At 37.7% G+C, this 12,326-nt stretch overlaps 1 protein-coding gene across 1 annotated transcript in view; it reads left to right on the top strand.

The window, feature by feature from the left end:
• Window positions 1-227: 227 nt before the first annotated feature.
• Window positions 228-12,326, top strand: part of rnft2 (ring finger protein, transmembrane 2) — a 99,327-nt gene continuing 87,228 nt past the window's right edge. Inside the window, exons 1-4 of the mRNA XM_061894285.1 lie at window positions 228-346; window positions 412-483; window positions 556-1,085; window positions 1,153-1,229. Coding sequence (XP_061750269.1) covers window positions 437-483; window positions 556-1,085; window positions 1,153-1,229 — 654 coding nt within the window. The 5' untranslated portion in view covers window positions 228-346; window positions 412-436. The remainder of the gene's footprint in view (window positions 347-411; window positions 484-555; window positions 1,086-1,152; window positions 1,230-12,326) is intronic.

Below are 12,326 nucleotides of genomic sequence, written 5' to 3'. Positions count from 1 at the left end.
TTTTTTGGTTCTAAGTTGCCAGTCATAACTGTGATTCGTCGTAACTTGATTACGTCACACCGGAAGTTTCTAGTTAAAAAAAAATAATTATTTAATAAATCTTTATTTCTAAATTTCAACATCTACAAACAATGTAGAAATAATAATAATAATCATTTTCACAGTTTTTTGGTTGTAAGTCGCCAGTAATAACTGTGATTCGTCAAAACGTGATTACGTCACCCCGGAAGTTGCCCAAAAAAAGAAAAACCCATGAGCGGAAATGCGTCGGTCCCAGCAACAATCAAGCTATCTTACCCAATTAACAATGAAAAGCGTCGGAAGGAGACTGCTCGAACACATTAAGGTACATTTTAGTCTCGTATGGTTGTTTTAAATCATGTATATATGACGGATAGTGTCTTCTATCAGGGCATGTGCTGAGAGGCGGGGTGCCATGCAGAGGAGACATAGCAGCAACACGGATGGCATGCCCTCAGAAAGGTGGGCGCCGGATGTGTTTATTACTAAGAAAAAAATGGACTGATGATGATGATGATGATTTGGTGTGTTCAGGAGCCGTAGCCAAACTCTGGGATCGGAGAGCAGCCTGGATGAGGGTGGCGCCTTCGACTGCCTGAAGCCCGACTCGCCCACGTCCCCTCAACAGATCTTCTCCGGCTTGGTGGGGGTCCCCTGCGGGGGGGTCTCCTCTGCCCAGTTCCAGGCGGCGACTTTAGTCCTGGGCTCTCCCCCGGAGGTTTTCATCCAGATGACGGCGTCGTCACGGGAAGAAGGCGGCGGCGGCGGCGGCGGTGGTGGCGGCGCCCGTCGCCCCGAAGTGGCCCCGTTCCTGCCTCGCCCGCACCACCACCACCACCATTTCCACCACCCGCCCCTGCAGCACAGGACCCCCTCGCTGCTCCAGCAGGCCACCGCGGCGGCCGGCTTGGACAGGCACGGCTCCAGGGACGAAGGCGGCCAGGAGGACCCGTCCACGCCGGCGCCGGCCTTGTCGGAGCTGAAGGCGGTGGTCACCTGGCTGCAGAGGGGCTTCCCTTTCATCCTCATCCTCCTGGCCAAAGTCTGCTTTCAACACAAGCTCGGTAAAGCGGCGCCGATGATGTTGCGACATGGCTTCCGTGCCCGCTGATGTTGTGGTTTGTGTGGCAGGTATCGCCGTCTGCGTGGGGATGGCCTGCACCTTCGCCTACGCCAACTCCACTTTCAAGCATCAAGTGTCACTCAGGGTAAATACGGCTACATACTGGCGGTGTCATATGCCCATATTTGGCATTTGGACTTGGGATGCACCGATTAATCGGTAACCAAATATATTCGGCCGAATACGGCAAAAAAAGCCACATTTCGGTGGAATGAGTTAAAAACAAGGCCGAATAGTGGCGTGTGACGCAATTTTTGGACGCGGTGACGCAATCAACCAACGTGCAGTGACGTTGGGATATGTTGTGTACCTGTATAAGTGTATGAGGTTACAATGTTGTGTACCTGTATAAGTGTATGAGGTTACAAGCACACACTTATTGAGATTTAGTGGGGCCTCTGTTTACATTATTAGCATATCTACTGTGGCTAAGCATACTTTTGCCAAAAGGACAATCATTCATTTGTTGTGGGTTTATCCACTTTAATGCACTTTATTTTTTTTTTGGAATGCATGTTTTGTTTGAAGGCCTAATATAAATGAAAAACTTTGTGCTTTTTTTGAAAAGCAAAGGCAACTGGAATATTAAAAAAATGTCAATATTCAATAAAAAAATACTTTATTTGAAAAACATGTCTAAATATTTATTCTAGGCTATTTATGCAATATTTAAAAAATTGTGAAAAACTGCATTCATTTTTCGGTATTCGGCCTTCGGCCAAGCGTTTAAATTTTATTCGGCTTCGGCTTCGGCCACAAATTTTCATTTCGGTGCATCCCTAGTAACTAGAGAGTAAAAAGGGTAAAATGAAGAAAAAATTAGGTAAATCAAAAGGAAAAAGAAGGTAAACAATGGTAAATAAAATATAAATGACAGATTTTAAAAGCTAAAATAAAGTAAATAGAAGATAAAAGTAGGATATAGAGGGCAAATAAGGTAACTAGAGAGTAAAAAGGGTAAAACTAAAGTTAAATAGAAAGTAAAAGCAGGTAAATAAAGAGGCGAAAGGAGAAATATAGAAGGTCAAATGAAATAAAACAAGGTAAACAACGGTCCAAGAAAGTAATAAAAGGTACAAGTAGTTAAATAGAAGATACAAAACTTTTTTTTAAAAAGCATTGAAAAAGTTAAATAGGAGGTAAATACAATAAATAGAAGGTAAAATAAGTTAATTAGAAAATAGTAGAAAAGAAATAAAAGGTGCAACCTAAAAAAGGAGGTAAAAGAAGTAAAGTAGAAGGTCAAATAAAATAAAACAAGGTAAACAACGGTCAAAGAAAGTAATAAAAGGTAGAAGTACTTAAATAGAAGATACAAAACATTTTTTTTAAAAAGCATTGAAAAAGTTAAATAGGAGGTAAATACAATAAAATAGAAGGTAAAATAAGTTAAATAGAAAATAGTAGAAAGTAAATAAAAGGTGCAACCTAAAAAAGGAGGTAAAAGAAGTGAAGTAGAAGGTATTCAATAAAAAAAATACTTTATTTGAAAAACATGTCTAAATATTTATTCTAGGCTATTTATGCAATATTAAAAAAATTGTGAAAAACTGCATTCATTATTCGGCCTTCGGCCAAGCGTTTAAATTTTATTCGGCTTCGGCCACAAATTTTCATTTCGGTGCATCCCTAGTAACTAGAGAGTAAAAAGGGTAAAACTAAAGTTAAATAGAAAGTAAAAGCAGGTAAATAAAGAGGCGAAAGGAGAAATATAGAAGGTCAAATGAAATAAAACAAGGTAAACAACGGTCAAAGAAAGTAATAAAAGGTAGAAGTAGTTAAATAGAAGATACAAAACTTTTTTTAAAAAAGCATTGAAAAAGTTAAATAGGAGGTAAATACGATAAATAGAAGGTAAAATAAGTTAAATAGAAAATAGTAGAAAATAAATAAAAGGTGCAACCTAAAAAAGGAGGTAAAAGAAGTAAAGTAGAAGGTCAAATAAAATAAAACAAGGTAAACAACGGTCCAAGAAAGTAACAAAAGGTAGAAGTAGTTAAATAGAAGATACAAAACTTTTTTAAAAAAGCATTGAAAAAGTTAAATAGGAGGTAAATACGATAAATAGAAGGTAAAATAAGTTAAATAGAAAATAGTAGAAAATAAATAAAAGGTGCAACCTAAAAAAGGAGGTAAAAGAAGTAAAGTAGAAGGTATTCAATAAAAAATTACTTTATTTGAAAAACATGTCTAAATATTTATTCTAGGCTATTTATGCAATATTAAAAAAATTGTGAAAAACTGCATTCATTATTCGGCTTCGGCCACAAATTTTCATTTCGGTGCATCCCTAGTAACTAGAGAGTAAAAAGGGTAAAACTAAAGTTAAATAGAAAGTAAAAGCAGGTAAATAAAGAGGCGAAAGGAGAAATATAGAAGGTCAAATGAAATAAAACAAGGTAAACAACGGTCAAAGAAAGTAATAAAAGGTAGAAGTAGTTAAATAGAAGATACAAAACTTTTTTAAAAAAGCATTGAAAAAGTTAAATAGGAGGTAAATACGATAAATAGAAGGTAAAATAAGTTAAATAGAAAATAGTAAAAAGTAAATAAAAAGTGCAACCTAAAAAAGGAGGTAAAAGAAGTAAAGTAGAAGGTCAAATAAAATAAAACAAGGTAAACAACGGTCAAAGAAAGTAATAAAAGGTAGAAGTAGTTAAATAGAAGATACAAAACATTTTTGAAAAAGCATTGAAAAAGTTAAATAGGAGGTAAATACAATAAATAGAAGGTAAAATAAGTTAAATAGAAAATAGTAAAAAGTAAATAAAAAGTGCAACCTAAAAAAGGAGGTAAAAGAAGTGAAGTAAAAGGTATTCAATAAAAAAAATACTTTATTTGAAAAACATGTCTAAATATTTATTCTAGGCTATTTATGCAATATTTAAAAAATTGTGAAAAACTGCATTCATTATTCGGCCTTCGGCCAAGCGTTTAAATTTTATTCGGCTTCGGCCACAAATTTTCATTTCGGTGCATCCCTAGTAACTAGAGAGTAAAAAGGGTAAAACTAAAGTTAAATAGAAAGTAAAAGCAGGTAAATAAAGAGGCGAAAGGAGAAATATAGAAGGTCAAATGAAATAAAACAAGGTAAACAACGGTCAAAGTCAAAGTTGTGGGGCGGCATAGCTCGGTTGGTAGAGTGGCCGTGCCAGCAACTTGAGGGTTGCAGGTTCAATTCCCGCTTCTGCCATCCTAGTCACTGCCGTTGTGTCCTTGGGCAAGACACTTTACCCACCTGCTCCCAGTGCCACCCACACTGGTTTATATGTAACTTAGATATTGGGTTTCACTATGTAAAGTGCTTTGAGTCACTAGAGAAAAGCGCTATATAAATATAATTCATTTCATTTCATTTCATTTCAAAGAAAGTAATAAAAGGTAGAAGTAGTTAAATAGAAGATACAAAACTTTTTTGAAAAAGCATTGAAAAAGTTAAATAGGAGGTAAATACAATAAATAGAAGGTAAAATAAGTTAAATAGAAAATAGTAGAAAGTAAATAAAAGGTGCAACCTAAAAAAGGAGGTAAAAGAAGTAAAGTAGAAGTTATTCAATAAAAAAATACTTTATTTGAAAAACATGTCTAAATATTTATTCTAGGCTATTTATGCAATATTAAAAAAATTGTGAAAAACTGCATTCATTATTCGGTATTCGGCCAAGCGTTTAAATTTTATTCGGCTTCGGCTTCGGCCACAAATTTTCATTTCGGTGCATCCCTAGTAACTAGAGAGTGAAAAGGGTAAAACTAAAGTTAAATAGAAAGTAAAAGCAGGTAAATAAAGAGGCGAAAGGAGAAATATAGAAGGTCAAATGAAATAAAACAAGGTAAACAACGGTCCAAGAAAGTAATAAAAGGTAGAAGTAGTTAAATAGAAGATACAAAACTTTTTTTTAAAAAGCATTGAAAAAGTTAAATAGGAGGTAAATACAATAAATAGAAGGTAAAATAAGTTAAATAGAAAATAGTAGAAAATAAATAAGAGGTGCAACATAAAAAAGGAGGTAAAAGAAGTAAAGTAGAAGGTCAAATAAAATAAAACAAGGTAAACAACGGTCCAAGAAAGTAATAAAAGGTAGAAGTAGTTAAATAGAAGATACAAAACTTTTTTAAAAAAAGCATTGAAAAAGTTAAATAGGAGGTAAATACAATAAATAGAAGGTAAAATAAGTTAAATAGAAAATAGTAGAAAATAAATAAAAGGTGCAACCTAAAAAAGGAGGTAAAAGAAGTAAAGTAAAAGGTATTCAATAAAAAATTACTTTATTTGAAAAACATGTCTAAATATTTATTCTAGGCTATTTATGCAATATTAAAAAAATTGTGAAAAACTGCATTCATTATTCGCTATTCGGCCAAGCGTTTAAATTTTATTCGGCTTCGGCCACAAATTTTCATTTCGGTGCATCCCTACTTTTGACGTACAGTCCAGGCCAAAAGTTTAGACACACCTTCTCCTCATTTATTTTCATGACTATTTACATTGTAGATTGTCACATCAAAACTATGAAAGAACACATGTGGAGTTATGTACTTAACAAGAAAAAGGTGAAATAAGTGAAAACATGTTTTATATTCAGTTTCTTCAAAATAGCCACCCTTTGCTGTGATTACGGCTTTGCACACTCTTGGCATTCTCTGGATGAGCCTCAAGAAATGGTTTTCACTTCACAGGTGTGCTTGAAGCTCATCGAGAGAATGCCAAGAGTGTGCGGTAAAGACGGTGAATAATAATTAGAAGGCAGCACAAAGTACAAACCCCGTTTCCATATGAGTTGGGAAATTGTGTTCGATGTAAATATAAACAGAATACAATGATTTGCAAATCCTTTTCAAGCCATATTCAGTTGAATATGCTACAAAGACAACATATTTGATGTTCAAACTCATAAACTTTTTTTTTTTTGCAAATAATAATTAACTTATAATTTCATGGCTGCAACACGTGCCAAAGTAGTTGGGAAAGGGCATGTTCACCAATGTGTTACATCACATTTTCTTTTAACAACACTCAATAAACGTTTGGAAACTTCCATCCATCCATCCATCTTCTTCCGCTTATCCGAGGTCGGGTCGCGGGGGCAGCAGCCTAAGCAGGGAAGCCCAGACTTCCCTCTCCCCAGCCACTTCGTCTAGCTCTGCCCGGGGGATCCCGAGGCGTTCCCAGGCCAGCCGGGAGACATAGTCTTCCCAACGTGTCCTGGGTCTTCCCCGTGGCCTCCTACCGGTTGGACGTGCCCTAAACACCTCCCTCGGGAGGCGTTCGGGTGGCATCCTGAAACTGAAACTGAGGAAACTAATTGTTGAAGCTTTGATATTGGAATTCTTTACCATTCTTGCTTGATATACAGCTTACCGGTAAGTTGGTAAGTTGTTGTCGTATTTTACGCTTCATAATGCGCCACACATTTTCCATGGGAGACATGTCTGGACAGGAAAGTACCCGCACTCTTTTACTACGAAGCCACGCTGTTGTAACACGTGGCTTTGCATTGTTTTGCTCAAATAAGCAGGGGCGTCCATGATATTGTTGCTTGGATGACAACAAAACCTGTGTGGACCATTTAGCATTATTGGTGCCCTCACAGATGTGTAAGTTACCCATGCCTTGGGCACTAATGCACCCCCATGCCATCACACATGCTGGCTTTTGAACTTTGCGCCTATAACAATCCGGATGGTTATTTTCCACTTTGTTCTGGAGGACACCACGTCCGCAATTTCCAAATATAATTTGAAATGTGGACTCGTCAGACCACGGAACTCTTTTCCACTTTGCATCAGTCCATCTTAGATGAGCTCGGGCCCAGCCTGGGTGTTGTTGATAAATGGCTTTCGCTTTGCATAGTAGAGTTTTAACTCGCACTTACAGATGTAGCGACCAACTGTAGTTACTGACAGTGGTTTTATGAAGTGTTCCTGAGCCCGTGTGGTGATATCCTTTACACACGGATGTCGGTTTTTGGTGCAGTACCGCCTGAGGGATCAAAAGTACGTAATATCATCGCTTATGTGCAGTGGTTTCTCAAGATTCTTTGAAACTTTTGATGATTTTACGGACAGTAGATGGTAAAATTCCTAAATTCCTTGCAATAACTCGTTGAGAAATGTTGTTCTAAAACTGTTCAACAATTTGCTTACAAAGTGGTGACCCTCACCCCATCCTTGTTTGGGAATTACTTAGCATTTCATGGAAGCTGCTTTTATAGCCAATCATGGCACCCACCTGTTCCCAATTAGCCTGCACACCTGTGGGATGTTCCAAAATAAGTGTTTGATGAGCATCCCTCAACTTTATCAGCATTTATTGCCAACTTTCCCAACTTCTTTGTCACATGTTGCTGGCATCAAATTCTAAAGTTAATGATTATTGGCAAACAAAAAAAATGTTTATGAGTTTGAACATGAAATATGTTGTCTTTGTAGCATATTCAACTGAATATGGCTTGAAAAGGATTTGCAAATCATTGTATTCTGTTTATATTTACATCTAACACAATTTCCCAACTCATATGGAAACGGGGTTTGTAAAAGGAGGTTACTAGGAGTGAATTAAAGGTAAAGAAGGCAAAAAAAAAATGTCAAATAATGTGAAAAAATGGAAATGGAAGAAAAAATGAGGTAAATACAAGGTGAAATAAGTCAATCAAAGGTAAAAGAAGGTAAATAATGGTGAATAAAAAGTAAAAGCTGGTAAATAGAAGGTAAATAAACAGTAAATGATAGATTTCTAAAAGGTAAAATAAAGTAAATTAAATGATAAAAGTAGTATATAAAAAGTAAAATAAGGTAACTACAATATAAAAAGTAAAAGAAGGTAAATAAAAGGTAAAGGAACATAGAAGTTAAAAGTAAACAACGGCCAAAGAAGGTAATAAAATGTAAAAATAGTTTAGAAGATAAAATAACTTTAAAAAAAATGTTAAATGGGATGTAAATAAATATTAAACAAGTTAAATTAGAAAATAAAAGAAAGTAAATAAAAGGTACAAGCTAAAATTAAAGCTGCAAGCAGCGTTGGTCGGGTCCGCCGTTGGCCGCCGCCGCCGTGTCCCGAGTCCCGATCTTAGTCAAACCAACATAGAGGTCTTTGTTTCATGTCTCTACGACATTCCTAACAGAAGTTACAAGCAGTTTTGTCTGGAAAAAGGTGACGGCTTTTTACAAAACTTTTATTTTGAAGGGGTAATTGCCAACTTCCTGTTGATTTCAACTGAAAGATGCCACCTATCAAAATGTAGGTCTAAGTGAGACCTACATTGAGGTTTTTGTTTCATGTCTATCCAACATTCCTACCAGAAGTTACAAGCAGTTTTATCTGTTTCCTCTTCCTAGGAGCAGTTTTTTGTGTTTTATTCAAAAATTGCAATAGAGCGCAATTTTTAGTTTTAAGGTTTGGTTTTTTCACTAGATCGCAATTTCGGCCAGTCCTGATGTGTGTGCCAAGTTTGGTGAGTTTTGAAGCATTTTAAGGGGGTCAAATTACAGCTCAAAGAGCCAAAAATAGCATTTTTCACGAAAATGTGGCTTTGAATGAGTTTTTGCAAAATTTCTGTTGATTTTGGGTATAGACGTTTTTTATTGGAAATGTAGGTCTAAGTCAGACCTACACAGAGGTTTTTGTTTAATCTCTCCACGACATTCCTAACGGAAGTTACAAGCAGTCTGTTTTTTGTTTCTTCCTAGGGGGCGCTAGCGCGCAATTTTCATTTTTGGGGTTTGGTTGCTTAATAAGTTGGTCTGCCGCTCCATACTGATGTGTGTGTCAATTTTGGTGAGTTTTGAAGCATGTTAAGGGGGTCAAATTAGGGTGCGAAGGTGCGAGCGCGCCTTGGGCTGCTGCCCCCGAGCCCTAGGGCTTAAGACGCCTTCGTCCCACTATTTAATGCATTGTGAAAGTAATGCAGTTGTTGTATTGAAGTGAAAATATCAAGCTTCCTGTTGATTTTTGCCAAAGTATGTTAATTATTCAAATGTAGGTCTAAGTCAGACCTACATAGAGGTTTTTGTTTCATGTCTCTCTGACATTCCTACCGGAAGTCACAAGCAGTTTTGTCTTTGTTTTCTTCCTAGGAGTAGTTTGTCCGTGTTGTATTCCTAGGGGGCGCTAGAGCACAATTTTGAGTTTTGGGGTTTGGTTTTTTTATTAGGGTTAGTGGAGTCCTTTGCCATAGGCAGGGCGGACCCTAATAAAAGGTAAAATAAGTCAAATATAAGTTGAAATATGTTAAATACAAGATAAAAAAAGTTCAATAAAAAGTGAAGTGAATTATATTTATATAGCGCCTTTCTCAAAGCGCTTTTACACAGTGACACCCAATATCTAAGTTACATGTAAACCGGTGTGGGTGGCACTGAGAGCAGGTGGGTAAAGTGTCTTGCCCAAGGACACAACGGCAGTGACTAGGATGGCGGAAGCGGGAATCGAACCTGCAACCCTCAAGTTGCTGGCACGCCCACTCTACCAACCGAGCTATGCCGCCCAAAAAAGCTACATAAAAGGTCAAATAAGTTATATAGAAGGTAAAAGAAAGTACATAAATGGTTAAACGACGACTATAGAAGGTAAACAAAGTAAAGAAGGTAAATAGAAAGTAATGCAGACATGAATTTGAACTATTGTCCCCAAAGTACATATTGAGGCTTTAACTACTCTATGATTAAAATTAATAGCTGCAGCGCTAAAAACAGAACAAGAGGAAATGAGGCAATATGTAACAACATAAGTCGGCAACCAACCGAGCATGAACACACTTAATCCCATTTAGAAAAGTATACATCGATTCCAAATCGGTATGAGTAAGAATTACGGTTCGGATGTGAATCTTGTAATAACATGTTTGGACTGTCAGTCAAGGACAATAGAGACGTCAACTTCAAAATAAAAATATATATTTTTTTGTTGAGTTTATTTTGAAGATGAACACACTTATACACAGAAGTGGGTAGTAACGCGCTACATTTACTCCGTTACATCTACTTGAGTAACTTTGGGGATAAATTGTACTTCTAGGAGTAAATTTAATGCAACATACTTTTACTTTTACTTGAGTATATTTATAGAGAAGAAACGCTACTTTTCAATCAATCAATCAATCAATGTTTACTTATATAGCCCTAAATCACTGGTGTCTCAAAGGGCTGCACAAACCACTACGACATCCTCGGTAGGCCCACATAAGGGCAAGGAAAAACTCACACCCAGTGGGACGTCGGTGACAATGATGACTATGAGAACCTTGGAGAGGAGGAAAGCAATGGATGTCGAGCGGGTCTAACATGATACTGTGAAAGATCAATCCATAATGGATCCAACACAGTCGCGAGAGTCCAGTCCAAAGCGGATCCAACACAGCAGCGAGAGTCCCGTTCACAGCAGAGCCAGTAGGAAACCATCCCAAGCGGAGGCTGATCAGCAGCGCAGAGATGTCCCCAGCCGATACACAGGCGAGCAGTACATGGCCACCGGATCGGACCGGACTCCCTCCACAAAGGAGAGTGGGACATAGAAGAAAAAAGAAGAGAAACGGCAGATCAACTGGTCTAAAAAGGGAGTCTATTTAAAGGCTAGAGTATACAAATGAGTTTTAAGGTGAGACTTAAATGCTTCTACTGAGGTGGCATCTCGAACTGTTAATTTACTGTTACTGTTACTCCGCTCCATTTATCTGCAATCAGGTCGCTACTTTTTTTTTTTTAATCGATCTGTTAATGCACGCTTTGTTTGTTTTGATTCTGTCAGACACGCATTCAAAGTAGGAACTACACATGCCTGCGTTTCACCAATCAAATGCAGTCACTGGTGACGTTGGACCAATCAAACGGAGCCAGGTGGTCACGTGACCGTCACACGTAGAACCCGACATGTTGAAAAACTTATTGGGGTGTTACCTTTTAGTGGTCAATTGTACGGAATATGTACTGTACTGTGCAATCTAATAATAAAAGTATCAATCAATCAATCAAAAGTGTAAAGGAAAAAAGAGGGGGTCCGGTCCGATGACCATGGATGAAGTACTGACTGTCCAGAGTCGAGACCCAGGATGGACCGCTCGTCGGGACCCAGGATGGACCGCTCGCCTGTATCGGTTGGGGACATCTCTACGCTGCTGATCCGCTTGAGATGGTTTCCTGTGGACGGGACTCTCACTGCTGTCTTGGAGCCACTATGGATTGAACTTTCACAGTATCATGTTAGACCCGCTCGACATCCATTGCTTTCGGTCCCCTAGAGGGGGGGGGGGTTGCCCACATCTGAGGTCCTCTCCAAGGTTTCTCATAGTCAGCATTGTCACTGGCGTCCCACTGGATGTGAATTCTCCCTGCCCACTGGGTGTGAGTTTTCCTTGCCCTTTTGTGGGTTCTTCCGAGGATGTTGTAGTCGTAATGATTTGTGCAGTCCTTTGAGACATTTGTGATTTGGGGCTATATAAATAAACATTGATTGATTGATTGATGATACTGTGCAATCTACTAATAAAAGTATCAATCAATCAATCAAAAGTGCAAAGGAAAAAAGACACTTTTTATTTCAACCGTACTTCCCGTCAAAAGCCTAAAGACTGACCGCACAGTTCCTGTCTTCACAATAAAAGCGCCGCTCCATCGCGCCTGCGCTAACAAAATAAGAGTCTCCGGAAGCCAGCGCAAACAAGCTAGCAAGCTACGGAGTTTGCCGCCAATGTATTTCTTGTAAAGTGTATAAAAACCAATATGGAAGCTGGACAAATAAGATGCCAAAAAACAACGACTTTCATGTGGTATTAGACAGGAAGGAGGAACTTTTTTTCTCCTCCATCTGAAAACCGGGACGTTATCAGAACTATACTGTCTGATTCCAATCAATGCAAGTCATCAGAATCAGGTAATACACCAACTTATATTCTTGTCTTCATGAAAGACGGGAATCTATGTGTTAAACATGCATGTATATTCATTAAAACACCTTCAACATGTCAACAAAAACGGCAAAATAAATAAATATAAATTATATACTGTATATATAAAGGTATATACATATATAATGTGTGTGTATGTATGTGTGTATGTATATATGAAGTAGATCACCTCGACTTGGTCATTTATTGAGTAATTGATTAACGTTGAAAAACTTATTAGGGTGTTACCATTTAGTGGTCAATTGTACGGAATATGTACTGTACTGTGCAATCTACTAATA

Source organism: Nerophis ophidion, linkage group LG01, assembly GCF_033978795.1.
Source record: "Nerophis ophidion isolate RoL-2023_Sa linkage group LG01, RoL_Noph_v1.0, whole genome shotgun sequence".
NCBI lineage: Eukaryota > Metazoa > Chordata > Actinopteri > Syngnathiformes > Syngnathidae > Nerophis > Nerophis ophidion.
This window is presented reverse-complemented; position numbering and strand designations above follow the sequence as displayed.